At 38.7% G+C, this 15,871-nt stretch overlaps 2 protein-coding genes and 1 long non-coding RNA gene across 4 annotated transcripts; 1 reads left to right on the top strand and 2 right to left on the bottom strand.

The window, feature by feature from the left end:
* Positions 1–32: 32 nt before the first annotated feature.
* Positions 33–6,002, bottom strand: LOC122409891 (leukocyte receptor cluster member 8 homolog). Of its 2 annotated transcripts, XM_043417785.1 has the most exons (7): positions 5,746–6,002; positions 5,524–5,639; positions 4,505–4,932; positions 3,169–4,286; positions 2,661–2,994; positions 2,328–2,535; positions 33–1,725 (listed from the first exon to the last, which is right to left on the bottom strand). In XM_043417785.1, the coding sequence occupies exons 2-7, from the start codon at positions 5,586–5,588 to the stop codon at positions 1,563–1,565; spliced, it is 2,316 nt and encodes a 771-aa protein (XP_043273720.1). In that variant the 5' UTR covers positions 5,589–5,639; positions 5,746–6,002; the 3' UTR covers positions 33–1,562. The 2 variants fall into 2 exon arrangements, with proteins under 2 accessions (XP_043273720.1, XP_043273719.1); XM_043417784.1 differs by having other exon boundaries at positions 5,524–6,002.
* Positions 6,003–7,236: 1,234 nt separating this feature from the next.
* PNPase (polyribonucleotide nucleotidyltransferase 1) lies at positions 7,237–11,269 on the top strand. Its single transcript, XM_043415705.1, has 7 exons — positions 7,237–7,441; positions 7,837–8,751; positions 9,025–9,198; positions 9,300–9,493; positions 9,705–9,865; positions 9,958–10,266; positions 10,426–11,269. Exons 1-7 carry the CDS (start codon positions 7,284–7,286, stop codon positions 10,846–10,848), a joined length of 2,334 nt encoding a protein of 777 aa, XP_043271640.1. The 5' UTR covers positions 7,237–7,283; the 3' UTR covers positions 10,849–11,269.
* On the bottom strand, positions 9,575–10,718 carry LOC122408727 (uncharacterized). Its single transcript, XR_006260520.1, has 3 exons — positions 10,602–10,718; positions 10,146–10,509; positions 9,575–9,818 (listed from the first exon to the last, which is right to left on the bottom strand). It is a non-coding gene; the product is annotated as an uncharacterized lncRNA (long non-coding RNA).
* Positions 11,270–15,871: the final 4,602 nt, after the last annotated feature.

Consider the following 15,871-nt stretch of genomic DNA (forward strand, 5'->3'; position numbering starts at 1 on the left):
GTAACCGAGTTCAATCAACAAAAACTCTGTCGTCGTGTAAAAAAATGTTAATAATTTATTGGGCAACAAGATGATTCGTTTGAAAAGAAAAAAAGAAATACAATGATTGTTGTGATGCATGGACACCGCTGCTTTCCGCCTCGCCGCGTCGTCTGTCATTTCTTCATAATGGGACGTACCGAACTTCTTCCACCCTCGACTGAGCTTGCCGTCTCCGGTTGATAATCCTCCGTAGATATAGATTCACTTTTGTTTGAAACTCATTTCCTTTGATCACTCGTTATCTGATTTCGAAAAACTGATAACACTGGGATTGCTTTATGCCGGTAAAGTCAATAAAAAGAATTTTGTTTTCATTTGGTTTCCACGAGAAATGGGGTTTCACTGGATTGGACGTAGTTCTTCTCGAAGTATGGTAAATAAAGCGATGATCCTCGGGAGGGAGCAAATTGTTTGCCAATCTCTGAAGACCCGACGCCACGATCTTCTCGTCTTGAATCCTTGGAAAATGAATTTTGTGCAGCGGAGTTTTTTGAGGTCACAGCTACTGGTCAGGCTCGTTGTCGGTGTTGTCCGTAAAATAATTTGTTCTTTCTCTCACTCATTCTGTTTGTATGTATGTGTGTATAGAGGGGTCAATGTGTGAGAAATTTTGTGTAAAAAACGTGTCTCCGGGGCATTAGTCCAACTGGGAGAGACTCGAGACGAGATGAAATTTTTTGGGTGAAAAAACCGTTTGGTTTTTCCATATAATGAAGCTTTTGAAGGATAACGTTTCATCCGACGAATTAAAATTGATTGAATTTTCGTATCGGGATAGAGACGATACGAAAAATACGGGGAGCCTTTGCGAGTTTTTCCTCGAAAAAACGTCACGAGCGAAAAGGCTAACGTGAAAAATACACGCAGCACATGAAAGAGTATATAGAAGAAGTCCCTTGCCGTCCCAGGCGATTTCGATACGATAACGATATAAACGAGTTCGTTCCGTCGTCTTCGAAGTTATTCGATTGGAGTCCTTTTTCAAACTCTGAATTCATTGAGTGGGTTCATATGTTTTTGTTGTACAGCCCAATTATTGTTTTCCGTAAATAATAATGTACAGTTGATCGTCTTAATTGATGAAGAGATTAAGTTGCTTGTGCCGACGTGTCCGGATCTTCGGATCGAGCAACTTTCATCATACGACGAATTCAATTTCGAGCTGCAGCTCTTTCGTGAATGATGCGTAAGAAAAAATAAAATTTCTCGTGGCCTTGGCCCTCAGAGAATGAAGAAAACGACGAAGAGCTCTCGAGTTGCCAAAAGGTTGAACATGGTATATATGTATGTATATATATGTATATATAACAGCTTATATACAATATATATAAATATATCCATGTATATACATACGTTTATACATAAAACGCCTCTTTTTTGTATCAGTACACATTCTTTGTACATATATACAATGTGCGTGGTGCAGGACGCACAGTTGAATTGATTAAACGAGAAGGAAGGCATTTACTTTTTCCACCCTCCCCTGTCTTCGATCAAGAAGAAAATGATATCTCGCCGGTTTACCAAAGACCTAGGGAACCACTGCTCGCCTTGCAGTCGAGTTGCTGCCTCTCGGAATCGGCATAAATCAACCCAAACTCAGTGACAAATTCATAAAATTTGTCGGCAGATTGAAAGGCCAATTCCGATACGATGAAATCAACAGCCAAATTTTGCCGGTAGCTAAACAGCACAAGAAATACCATGATTAGACATATTTTCAAAACAATATTGATTTTTTTTCTTTTTTTTTTTACCACACATCATTCACCATTCTTATTTTGTATATTAATATTTTATATCTATTTGAATAATCTATTATGTACACAACGGTTAATATAAAATCGTTGTTTTTTCGAAGTCCTGAAACAGAAAATCTGAAAATCGTTAGACACAAGGAACGATTATTTGAGCTTCGTCGCGAGTTTAATGAAAAACTTGAAAAGAAAAAAACATTTTGCAAGAGTTATCATATGTCGCACTTCAATTTTTCTCCCAATAGTTTCAAAATGTCTTAATATTGTGAACCATACATTTATTTTATGACTTTTATCAATTTTTGAGGATTTATTTATTAACGAATATTTGTTTACTTTGAAATTGTCTGTCAGGTGCATCAGCGTCAGTCAAATCTGTGTACTTTGGCGAAAAAGAATGTTCAGAATATCTAAGTATAATCCGCTCGATTTCCGTATCGTTGAAAAATGTATTTTTGATACTTAACAATTCGAAGGATATTTGGGAGAAGCAAGTTAAATAAAAGTGAAATCCAAAAGTATACATACGACTTAATCATCTGCTTAAGGGAATTTTTGCGCTCTCTAGCGATGAACCAATCTATCAAAAAGGCAGCCATACGGGGTGCGGCTCGATAAAGCTCAAAGAAAGAATGATAATTTCCGAGCCACCAAGCCGATCGTACTTTTAGAGCGTGCTGCACGCACTCGTCTTTTTTATCTTCTTGGCTAAGCGCAGCCAAAATTGTGGTTAAGTCTGTAAGCAATAAAAACGAGACGACATAAAATTTTTGACGAGCGCCTCGTGATATCAATTCTTATCGTTCCTGAATTGCTGCTAAGCACGCAGGACTATATTTTTTCTACCTTTACTTCCCTTACCTTGAGTATTCTTGGTGAATATATAATACAAAATCCGGTAAGCTACGAACTCGCACCGATTCTCACCGCCGACGTCCTGATAGAGCATTTTCAATTGCGTCTGGCACTGATTGAATTCCTCGTGATCGCCCCTCTCAAGAGCTACGCGCGCATGAGTTTCATAAACGTGAACAGTAAAAGAATCGCGAATTCCTTGAACGGTAAGATCTTGTCGTATAGATTTAAGTTGATCACAAGCGTATCTATAGTCCTGTTCTGCTACCCAACGTTTCTTCACGTGTGCCAGTGATGTTTGGAGTACACTTACCGGACGCACTGCGGATGCAGCTGGAGCCTGAAGCAATATTTGTTTTCGTTAACAATAACGTTAGTGAAGAGAGAAAAGCTTGGATGAGAGGTTGAAAACACAGATGAATTTAATTGAGAATTCAAGCCAATTACGTCGGTATACTTTGGGTGGACAAATAGTTAGTTGCGTTTCAACTGTAAAATAGTAAGAAAATCTTACCGAGGTGAGACGTAGATAGGGCTTTTCAATATCTCTGCATGTACCGATAATGTGAAGCCCGGTGAAGTCAAAGTCCGATGTGGAGTCGTCCTTGATACTGCTGCTGCTATTTTTGGATGTAAAATCGTGAAAGCGTGCGGCCCGTTGTTGCAATTTTTCCTTACTACCCAATTCGTCGGTATTTCCTGTAGCTAAACCAAATTCGGAATAGAAATGTGACTTAGTCTGCTTAGTCTTCTTGGTTTTCTTGGTACTGTGATTGGGTTTGCTGCTGCGACTGGATTTTTTCGTCTTAGACGATTTATGATCGTAATTACGATCGCTCGACGAAGAGGATGTGCTACGACGATATTTTCTTGCGGGTGGACTGTGCGATCTCGAGCGTGATCTTGTACGGGATTTGGATCTCCGATGTCCACCAGCAGAGAGACGAGCGCCCAGCCTGGCCCCGAGCGAAGTCGAAAGGCCCGGCTTGCGCAAGCCTCCCTGCCCACCACTCGTCAGTGAATTTCCTACTACTTTGTTCGGTGAAGTTTGTTGCGATTTAATCGTCATTGTCATACGTTCGCTGTGTATACTCGGTAATTGTTCTTTGTCCCAATCCTTTACCCATAAAGAATCATCATTCGCCGCGCGTGTTATTTTACCCTTCAATATTATTTCAACCTGATCCTTGTCGACCGCAGTTTTACATTTCTCGTAGCAACGATTCACGTAGTTCTTCAGGCTGTCAGGCCAGTCACCCACGGGATTTTGACTCGCAGAATTCGTTGGTGTACCTACCGTGGGCTTACCGATGGTGACGGGTGAAGCAATTGGATTAACGGGAGCGGGTGGAGCAGGCTCTACCGGTTTTTCGACGCTCGGCAATGGTGGTAACGCAACGTTCGGTGTCTCCTTCTGAACCGGTGGTAAAGGCGGCAATTCCACTTTTGGGTTCACCAACGACGGATAACTCGTTGCTGTACTATTGTTGTTTCCCTGAAAGTTGTTGAATTGTGCGGCTGAGTTTTTATTTTTTCGCCTCTTTTTCTTAGCCGCACCACTGTTCGATAATGGCGTAAAACCAAGGCCCGTCTTCTTGTTTTGCAAATTAAACCGTATTTGACCGTTGAACTCTGAAAAATAATTTTTCTCAATTCAATGTTCAATCTATTAACAATACAGTTATAACAGCATACACACAACATTGTTGCAAACTGCCTTGCGAGATACAGCTAAGAAGCCGTATCTTGGTAGCAAATTATCAGTACATATGACAGCTCAACGGAGTAGAGATTTTCGTAAATGTTCAGAAGCACAAACATTTGCGAGATAACAAAATTTGAATACTTACGAGAAGGATCATTCTGTGCTCCGTTGTTCCAATTACCATAAGGAAATGAGTTGTACATGAACGGAGGTTGGTGCTGCATCGGTTGTTGAGGTTGTTGATTATGCTGCACAGCGGAGGGTGTTGGCGGAGGTGGCCCTGGGGGTAAAGGTGGTAACTCTGCATCATCATCAAGAGGGATTGGAGTTCCCGGTACCGGCGGTTGTTGGTGTCCTTGCGGCTTTCCCTGATTATTTTGAGGCATTTGTTGTTGATGTTGATGTTGATGCTGATGTTGTTGTTGTTGTTGTTGCTGCTGCTGCTGTTGTGGTTGCTGTTGCGGCTGCTGCTGCATCTGCTGTGGATTAAAAGGTTGTCCGTATCCGGGCATCATCCCTTGGTGATAGTAATACATCTGCTGCTGAGGACTGTACCCTTGCCCATACATGTGTCTGCAACAGAAACATATTTATATAAATACTTAATATTCGATCGTGTATGGTTATAAAAGAACCAAATTGCCCGGATCGTGGTACTAGAGATTAAATCTTTGAAAAAAATGTTAAGAAACATTGTGGTTAAAGTTGTACTGTCAAGTTTTTCCGAATTTAACTTTATCGATTTTTTTAGCATATTCATATTTTCAGTGCTAAATCTACCAAAATTGGACAATATCTACCTTATCTTAGTTGAAAAAAAAAACGTTTCCTCAATTATAATAAGTTTCGGATAAAATCAGAGTATTTTCGTGAAAGGGTTAAAAAAGAATAAAAGAAAATAAAATCTGGATTTTTCAAGGGATCGCTCGAGAGCGTTATTTATGAAGAAACGTCTGACTGTATCTATGTTTGAGGCTAATCCTTATATTTTGTTCTATATCTATATTTTGTACCTTTCGCTTCAATGTGCGAAATATGGTACAACAAATCGAACAGGATTGTGTATTAGTGTGAGTGGAAAAGATCGTTTTAACATATACATATAGAGCGTAGATGTAGAACCACAACGGAGTAGTTAGAAAGAGATGCAATAAGTGTATTTACCCGGGAAAGGGCTGGTAAAGATGCATGTTACCCGGTGATGGGTACTGCCAGGCCATGTTCGTCATCTGATTAGCGTTGTTGTGATGGTGATGTTGCTGCTGAAATGGCTGTTGCGTCTGTTGAGATGCGACAGCTTCACTTTCCGACATGCTTGTGCGCTCGGACGTATCCGTTATATATTCTTCTCTCTCTTTCTTTCTCTCTAACGATGATTCGACCTACCCTGAGTGTGAACTCTCCACAGCTCCCTTCCCTCGGCGCGTTTATTCTTCTCGAAACGAAACAAGATTACAAAAACAGTTTAATAACGTACTTGTTGCGATCCAACGTAATTCTTCAAGCTTAATCGATTTTGAGTTATATCACGCGTTCCGTAGGCTATTTGTTTTACGATATTATGTCACTGTAACTATATAGAAAAAACTGTCTTCGGCCATGTTACTTTCCGAGACATAACTGCGCTTTTCACTTTGCGATGCTTGGCGACGCGCGTGCCTATTTTATCCTTCGACAACTTTCGGTAGGCGTTCGGGTGGGTTCGGGTTCGAACTGACTTTTTTCTTTATAGACGGCGCTCGAGATCGATTAATCGACGAGGAGAATCGATAATCGAATTTGTTTCGATAGAATAAGAAAAAAGAAGTACGCATATATAGTTATACAACACACACTGTATGAAAATTTACACAAATAGGAAAAAGTGTACTGCGTCGTGGTGTACTGCATACTGTATGTATTCGCCAAGGAGACTATAGGTAAGGAGTGCAATCTCCGTATTGGGCGCCTGTTAGAAAAACGTCCGTAAAAATGTCGGGCAATCCGGGTTCGAGGAACGGCCACTACGCGTCGCATTGTCGTTTGGTACGGCTATATATATAGTAATAAATCAATGTCGTTGGTGAAACTGACCGTCATGGCGGCGAATCGTGGATTTAAAGAGCTTGCGCCTATAAAAAATTGTTGAATCAACAATTATGAGCGCTCGTGATCGAAAGTACTAATATGTATTGTAATAATATTCTCGAGCGACGTGAAACCCTGTGCTTCGCACATTCAAAGTATCAGCTGATCCCCCCTCGTATGTCGCGCTGTTAAGAAAACTATAGCATCCGGAAGATTGCCGGTTCATATACTCATGTCGAAAAAAATTTTTTCTGTTACAAATTTTTTTTTGAATGATATTTATGAAAGTTTGAAAATTAGATTGATAACTATAGTTCTTATGACCACAGTTATTGTTTCATAAAACCTTAACATATCAAGCGGCCCGGATAAGCCAGTAGCATTTTCTGCCGTTAGAATATCAAGAGTTTACGTGGTGTGATGGTTCCATCTTGGGCTTGTATTCGTGGAGTTGGCGGTTCGAATCCTCGTTCGTTTTATTTTTTTTTTTTCCATCATAGATGTTATTGTTCGTTGACTATAGCAGAAATTTAAAAAAATCAATTGATGTTGTTGAATTATATTTTTTTTTATTCATTTATATAAAAAATGACTGCAATTTGTTAATGTATTTTAATAGTAATGGCCCCTGTGTCAGTGTAATTATCACAGTGTCAGCTGGCAGCAACGCATGCGCGTATATAACGCGTACATTGTGCGCATGCGCCACCGTACGAAACTACAACAGCGCCGCTCGAACGGAACCCTCTTTCCCGACACTTTTACGGACGTGCCCGATCGCCGAGATTGCACTCCTTACCTATAGTCTACTTGGTATTCGCACTGACTCGCACCGGTCCGGTGTTTCGGTGGTCGAGATGATGGCATTCGGTATTTGTAGGTTACTAGGAAGCACAAAATGCAGGTTTCTTACATATCGAAATAGATCCCGAATTAAAAGAGTACATTTTATGAAACTTTCCACTAAAACAAAAACAGTTTCCACGGATGAAGTGGTTGTTTCATTCGCTAAAGGGTAAGAAAGCGAAATCTTATGATTTATAACCTCAAAATAAATACATGGAAATAGTTTTGATCATTCACTGTGCATTGTACTGTCAATTCAATTTTGTAAAGAAAAAAAAAATTTGGAAAAGCTAGAGAAATCTCATAGGTTTATTCAAAATTATTTTACATAAACAGTTTGGTACTATGCGATTTTTTAAAGCGTTCAAAAAATGGTGCCTCGAGAATACTTTTCCAAGTATTCTCTCCAATAAGTAAAAAAAGAAAGCTGGTTAGAACTCTACTGTACTTTTATCACTGGAGCTTTCGAAGCTGTCAAAATTGTATAGGAACTCATTCTATGGGGATCTGATTTTTTTATACATCTCTTAATTAAAACCTTTTTCTCATCCCTTGTTTTTTCAGAGCACCACTAGTATTATCAACAGGAAAATATGCTCGCCTTGCAGATGGAAGCGCAGTTGCGACATCAGGTGATACATCTGTCATGGTCACCGCAGTTAGTAAAACAGAGGCGAGTGCATCGTCATTTCTCCCCCTTGTCGTTGATTACCGACAAAAAGCTGCAGCAGCTGGAAGGATACCGATGAATTTCCTCAGACGTGAACTTGGTTCGACTGAGCATGAAATTCTCACGAGTCGTTTGATAGACCGATCGGTTCGACCTCTATTTCCCAATGGATATAGATTCGACACGCAACTAGTGTGCAACATGCTTTCTCTGGATGGAGCAAACGATCCCGACGTCATAGCCATTAACGCGGCTTCCGCAGCATTGTCAATATCAGATATACCATGGAATGGTCCTGTCGGCGCAGTGAGAGTTGGCTTCATAGACAACGAAATTTTAATAAATCCCACAAGACGGGAGATGCAGAAGAGCCTGCTTAATCTTATAGTCACAGCAACCAAACAAAATATGGTTGTCATGCTAGAAGGCTCAGCTGATAACATAGTTCAACAGGATTTACAAAAAGCTATTAAATATGGAGTGAAAGAGTGCCAACATGTAGTCAACGCGATTGAAAATTTACAAAACCTTCATGGGAAACCTAAGAGAGAAATTCCCACGAGTAAAGATAAAGATCAACAAATTATTGATACTGTAAAAAATTTAGGGGAAAACACATTACGTGAAATATTTACGAATTACAATCATAATAAAGCATCTCGGGATGTAGCCATTCAAAAAGTGAGAAACCAGATTATCAATACCTTGAAAGAACAAGATCCGTGTTCAGATGTCAACGCTGCTAACGAAGCATTCAATGAACTCAGCAAAAACATATTCAGATCGCTCATTTTCGAGAATGATGTACGGTACGTTCTGCTCAACTATAACTCCATTATTTTGTTGCAATGATTGTTTAGATTTATGAATTTGCAACTTCATCACCAGTAACAATCCGTCGGTTTTCTTTATCTTGGCTCAAATATCCTTAATTTGGTTTTGGAAAACTAACTCAAACCCGATGATGAAACAAAGTATATTTCATGAAAATAACATTAAAAATATTGTCAAGAATTATATGAATTATTTTGCAAGTTGTCGATACAGTTTGAATTGAAAGTGAAATTTCATTATTTTCACAGTTGTGACGGCCGTCAACTCAGTGAGTTGAGAAAAATCTCTTGTCAGGTAAATTTATTCAAACCTCTCCACGGCTCGGCACTCTTTCAAAGAGGGCAAACACAAGTATTGTGTACGGTTACGTTGGACTCGTTGGAAAGTGCCTTGAAACAAGACACGGTCGCAATGCTCACCAGGTAAAAAGCATCAATTACAGTTTTCATTCGAATGACAATCTTTAAAAGAAACCGAACGTCTAATTTGCGGATGATATAATAGTGTATTATTTATTTCAAAGTGGTTTGAAGGAAAAAAACTTCTTCCTGCACTATGAGTTTCCTCCTTATGCAACGAACGAGACTGGGCGAACCGGACCTATCGGTAGAAGAGAAACGGGACACGGAGCTCTCGCTGAACGTGGGCTGAGACCAATTTTACCTAAAGATTTTCCGTTCACGGTTCGGTTAACAAGCGAGGTTCTCGAATCTAATGGTTCGCATTTGCATTTCACTTTTAGATTACAAATGAAATTAATGGAAAACACTTATCACTGGATTTTTGTCAACGTTGATGTATTATTCACAAGAATTAATTCTTTATTTCAATTCTCATTGAATTTGTGGTTGTTCCACGATAATTTACAGATAATAAAAACAAGGAATGATTTGTTCAGTGACTATTAAAATTCTCGTTTGATTATCAGGATCGTCGTCGATGGCTTCGGTGTGTGGCGGAAGTCTCGCTCTGTTGGATGCCGGTGTTCCAATATCTCATTCAGCTGCTGGAGTAGCAATTGGGTTGGTTACGAAATTGGAACCTGGAACTAACCAAATTATGGACCACCGAATTCTCACGGATATATTGGTAATGAAATATTATTTTAAGGGTTCATCTGTCTCCAGTATTTTCAGTACTTCCGAAAAATAGTACATGAAAACTAATTTTTTCGTATTCAGGGTATCGAGGATTACCTCGGTGATATGGACTTCAAAGTAGCCGCAACGAAAAAAGGAATAACGGCTCTCCAAGCGGACATAAAGCTTGCCGGCCTACCGTTGAAAATTATTATGGATAGTTTATCCCGCGCGATAACCGCGAAAAACGAAATAATCGGTATAATGAACAACGTTATTAATAAACCTACATTGGACAAGACGAACAGGCCGATAACGGAAAGTTTCGAAGTGCAACCTCATCAGCGTGGAAAGTTCCTCGGAGTCGGCGGGCATAATCTTAAGAAAATATTCGTAGAGACCGGAGTTCATGTGAGTGTCGTCTCGAACAATGTGAAAAATTCCATGAAAAATTTGAACGAAATATCACTAACTGGAATAAATATACTTCAGGCGTTCCAAATACGATTTTTTCTAATGTTTTGCAAAAGCAAAATACTGAATCTATAAAAGTGCGTATTTCCATTGCAGATTTATCCTCAAAGCGAGAACACGTTCACCATTTTTGCTCCTAATGCTGCAGCATTGGATGAGGCCCGAGAATTGATAGATTCGCTGTTAAAAGAGGAGAGAGTGCCACAGCTTGAATTCGGTGGGATTTACACAGCAAAAATAGTGGAAATTCGTGAAAGTGGTGTTATGGTCACCCTCTATCCGAACATGTCGCCCGCATTTTTGCACAATTCCCAGTTGGATCAGCGCTTGATACAACATCCGAGTGCTCTTGGCCTTGAGGTTGGACACGAATTGCAAATCAAATATTTTGGCCGCGATCCGGTTTCGGGAGGCATGAGACTTTCTCGAAAAGTGCTTCAGGCGCCCGCATCTTCTGTCGTCAGAAATTTATCATCCTCATCTGAAAACGATAAAAGTACGATCACGGAAAAATCGTAATGAGACGTAGCGTATGCGTGATGTTCAAGTTTTTTTAAACTGAATTGTGGAATTGCATCGATTCATGGTTTCTACGAAACATCGCTGACCAAAATTCGATGTAAATCGTTGGCCGCGACTCCATTCCCATTGATTTTCAACCGAGAGTTCGTTTGGAGTCATCTGAAATCAGTCAATTTTACGAATGCAAAAAAATCGATTCTTTTTTTTCACTAAAACTGTACAATCGAATGACGACACAGTAGCTAAAAACCTCGTTGACTTTCAGCTGTACAAATTCCAATATTACAAAAGTAATAGAACAAATTGACAACACGTTATATCGATATTTTACACGAGACATTTGTAAATACGATTACCCAGATAAGTAGTCTAGTGTTGTAAATATACTGTTTTCAGAACAACGTGTCCAAGGTCAAAATCCAAGTACTATTTTTGTATTTACCTTTCATTCGATTCTCGCAGCTAAAAAAAATGACGATCGTTCGCGACTTTTTTCAGAGAGTTTTAAAGATTAATTGAAATTTCAAGATGTCAGTGATGAAACGTAAATTTTATCAACTGATTCTTCGAAGAACTTCTACTTTTAGTTTAGCAATGGTGTGTGCAGCCATGTTTTTCGAACGTGCTTACGATCACGCGTGTGAATATATTTTTGAGAAAATTAATGAGGGGGTAAGTAAAAAAAAACGTTCGTTTCGTTGAACAGCGTGAATCATAAGCGAGGATAAAAGAATTGTGAAGTAAACAATATGGTTAGTGGAAATAGTGAAAATATAAAAGAGTTTCACACATTTCATGGTACTTTTGTCATGGACTAATGAATTTATACCGATGAGCATCGATCCACGTCCATGATCAATTGAATTTTATTGACCCGATTGTTTGCAAAGTTCTTACAAGACTGATGATTCGCAAAGTCACGTATAATATCGTATCTATATCGAAATTTACTGCACGTATTTTGCGTTTATCACAGAGACTTTGGACGCATATAAAGCACAAGTACGAGGAAACACCCGACGAAGTGCACAATTCGACCTTGACAGACAAAACCTCGATGAAAGAGCTCTCTGTTGGTGAATCGGAAGCTTCGAAGATTCTTGGAGAGAGAAAAAAATAATGAAACTGTTGAAAAATCAAAATAATAAAAACGCGAATAAAATTTCCATGAAAAAGGTTTCAAAGGTTTATTAACTATACGAATACGAGGGATAACTGTTTTTACAAGCTGTCAGCAGCTGTGGGAAACGAAAAATAAGCAAATTGTTTCGGAATGAATACGAACGCAAATATTGCTTGGCTTAGAAAATTATTAATCGTTATTATCTCAGTAAAGAGCTATTTTCAACGGAATATTACGAAAATATATTTTTTTATTATTTTTCTCTCGTTAATATGCTCTCAGTCTCTTTTCGCTCGATGACTAAAAAAAACGAGTTTATTGTTTTGGACGAGATAAAATGTTGATCGACTATTCACGATATCGTGCGTGTAACGTCAACGTCCGGATGAACCAAAAATAAAAAAGAGCTACGCCCAGTTCGGTGCTCTCGAGATTTTCAACGGCGAGAACGAAGCAAAAAAAACATTGTAGAAAAAATATTTGGACGTTGCTCTACGAGCGATAATTATAGCTGGGATTTTTTGCGGTCATCGAAACTAGTCAAAACGCTGCTACTATGCTCGACTGATTTTCCCTCGGATTTTTCTCTGTCAAATTTTGATTGAAACGTTTCCTCGAATTACCCTGCTCACTGTCGTCTTGACGTTTTTCCAACGAAAAGAAAAATAATACGGTGAAGGGCGAGCAATGTTCACCTTGATGCTTGTTTTGACATGTCGGACACACTTGCATTGAACTCTAGACTCGAGCTTTAAATAAAATGATATGCGTCCATCCTCGTATGCCGATTGAGCTCGCGAAATCTCGACGAGCAAGCATGTTTTGCTGCGAGCTCTACGGTTGTGAAAAAATACGCAAACTGTAGGTTTCATTTGAATTTTTATTGTTTCCAAAGCCAAGAAAATCAGCGGCGAGGATGATTGAAATCGAAATAAAAAAAACAGGACGGGACAGCGAAAATGAAATGCCGGAATAATATAATTATTCGCCGTTTTTCACAAAGAAATTCTCGTAAAGTAAACTTTCTATGTTTCGCGAGAAATAATTTTTTGAAACGGTCATTCAAGTCTTCGATTAAAGAACGACCTCTCAGTTGTGTTGAGAAAAGAGTCTTTAACTTCACACAAATTCGTTGGAATTAGAGGAAAATAAAAAAAAACACACACATACACACTTGTCTAACCGCGGGAGCTGTCAATAAATTTTTCTTTCAGGTTTTTAACTCGGGACGTGAATATATTCGAAGCGGGGGCGTTTTCCACGTAGCTTGCCAATCGTGCACAAAGAACTGTTCAGCTTCGTATCTCATGGGCTGAAGAAGTGGTGGGGGAGTCGATTTCCTGGAGGAACTCCGGGAGTTTGGTTTTTGGGGCTTGAAAATACGAGGAGAAAAAGCTGAGGTTGATTCCTTTACAGACAGTCCAGTTGAAGTCATCACGTTCGTCGAGAACAATCTACCCCTCGTCGAGATCTTTATCGCCGATCGAAAAAGTTCGCGCTTCAACGTTTTCGTCCCGGCAACACACAAGTGCAAATTCTTCTCGACAAAGTAAATCGAATAAGAGCGATAAAAAGAGAGATAAATATTTGAAAAAAGAGAGCGAGAGGAGAATATAAGTTGAAGAGTTCGTAAGAATAATCGAGCAGAGTAAAACGAGTGACGAAGATGCCGAAAGCTGCAGCCGAGACGACAAACATTCTCACTACTTACCTCATTCTTATCCTGTTACTTCTATCGTTGTGGTTACTCTATGCAGCGTTTTATTAGAAAAATAACAGCAAAAATCATTCAACGCGTGAGTATATCGTAAATTAGAAATATTGGTAACTCAATTATCGATTTGAGCATGCGGAGTCGCAAGGAAAATGAGGGTAAATCGCCTGCTTGATTTGTTGAATAATTCATTAAAATATTTTGCGTTTATTGAAAAAAATAACACCAGATTACAAGGAGATTTCGCAAGTTCTTGCTTCCGAACTTCAAAACTAAGATACGACTTTGTTGCAGTTATGGAAATCACTTTCGAAAATTGTCATTTATTCTTCGAGTTTTCAGAACCCATGCATGACGAATATAAGAGAAGCCTAAGTCATCACCTTTCCAAAAATGATTCCGTCGAGTAAAAAACATGAACTGAAAATAAGTAGACCCGGTAAATGGATTAAGAAAAGTATTAAAAACATTGAGACGTCAAAAAAAAATTATTTTTTCATTTAAATCGGCGTTCATTCAACGCGAATTGAAAATTTTTTAAAAATCCGATTTAAAAGCGAAGAAATATAGAAAAGTTATTCAGAGCATCGATAGGGATTTTGAAAAATGGCCTACGAAAAGTCAGACGTTTTAAGCTTCGAATGTACAGGACGATTTTGTGTCGAACGCAAATATGAGTGTAGACACGTCCGTCCGCTCACGTAGTTTCGTAATCGAGGATTCCAGTGTATGCGTTCACGTGTTGACGAAAAGCAGCCGCGTTCCATTAACCCATCAGAATTCGAGTGGTCAGCGTTAGTAAATTGTCAGTATTTTTGGATCAACTTCGATCCATTCACATGATTGAGGCGAAAATTTCTTTGATGTTATTTTCGCCTCAGAAATGTTATCTCGTCGATAATGAAAAGGGAATTAGATTTTTAAGATCGAATATATCTATTTGAGATCTAAATTAATAAATATGAGGAAAAAATAATTTCCTCGATCTCGCCACAGATTGTTTTCAAATTTTCTCCGACTTTTTGATCGTTCATTTTCTCTTTTTAATCTGAGGTAGTTAAAAAAACTTTGAGCATTTTTCAACATGGCTGAGAATTCCTCTGTTCTCTCGACACGCTAAGACTCAGCGTGTCAAGATGTGTTCAAGATTTTTCGGGAAATCGATCATCCTGAACGTACACTTTAAATTATAAGCAAGTAACAAAGTTCAAAATACACGAAAAATTGACACTCGATTAGACTTTGGAACAATCGTTTCTCGCCGTAGTTTCGGTAGAATTTTTAACCCTTGCCTTTCATTTCCGTGATAATAAGATTTTTTCGACTAGTAAATATTTGTTTTGCTCGATTTCAGGGCCGACCAATGAACCACGCGAGGCCAATGATCGTCGTGACGATAAGACAAACTTTCGAATGGTTTACGAACAAAAAAACGCCGATACTAGGAAAATAAAGATGAGGAAAATCAATACGCTCGAATATCGAAAGGAAAGAAAAAAACGGTTACGCATTTCTGTTGTCGGTAGGATTACCATGTTGTCAAAAACATCCCACCTATGAGCAGAGGGAACACAGAGTCGATCGATCTGCGCACGTGAATGCTTGTATATATTCATAAGTCAATATTACAGGTTATAATCGCTGGAAAGAGGCTCTTGAAGAGTAAGAAAAGGATTGATTGTGTAATGTGCGTGTAACGTGAGAAAACTAATGAACCGAGCGTGCTCATCGAAGATCGAGTGGCTCGAGTAAAAAAAAAAGAAAATAGAAGAAAAAATACAAACTTTCTACGATTTGCATAAAACCTTGTAGTTTCATTTTTTTCCCCGAAACACTCGTATAACAACATGAAGCAAAATCCGAAAGAATGAAAAATATTAAATGCTGTTATTGTACTGTCGACGAATTTACGCATTATGCTGTCGTTTGAGAAGAATCGAAAAAACGTTTTTTCGAGACAATGATTTAAAACATTATTACGTCATATTCAAAATATACGTTTTGAATTCGTTGTTTTTTTTTTCAATTTTTTTCCCTCGAGTTGTTATTGCTGAATTTATTCCGGAATCGTGTTAGTGTGACGCCAAAAAATCTAGTATCAACGCGAGTCAAATAAGATCGACAAAAAACGTCCGGATGTGCTTAATGTCAGTTTTCTCTCTAGCCGTTCGAAAATAGCCAAT

The sequence above is a fragment of the Venturia canescens genome, chromosome 4 (assembly GCF_019457755.1).
Source record: "Venturia canescens isolate UGA chromosome 4, ASM1945775v1, whole genome shotgun sequence".
Taxonomy (NCBI): Eukaryota; Metazoa; Arthropoda; class Insecta; order Hymenoptera; family Ichneumonidae; genus Venturia; species Venturia canescens.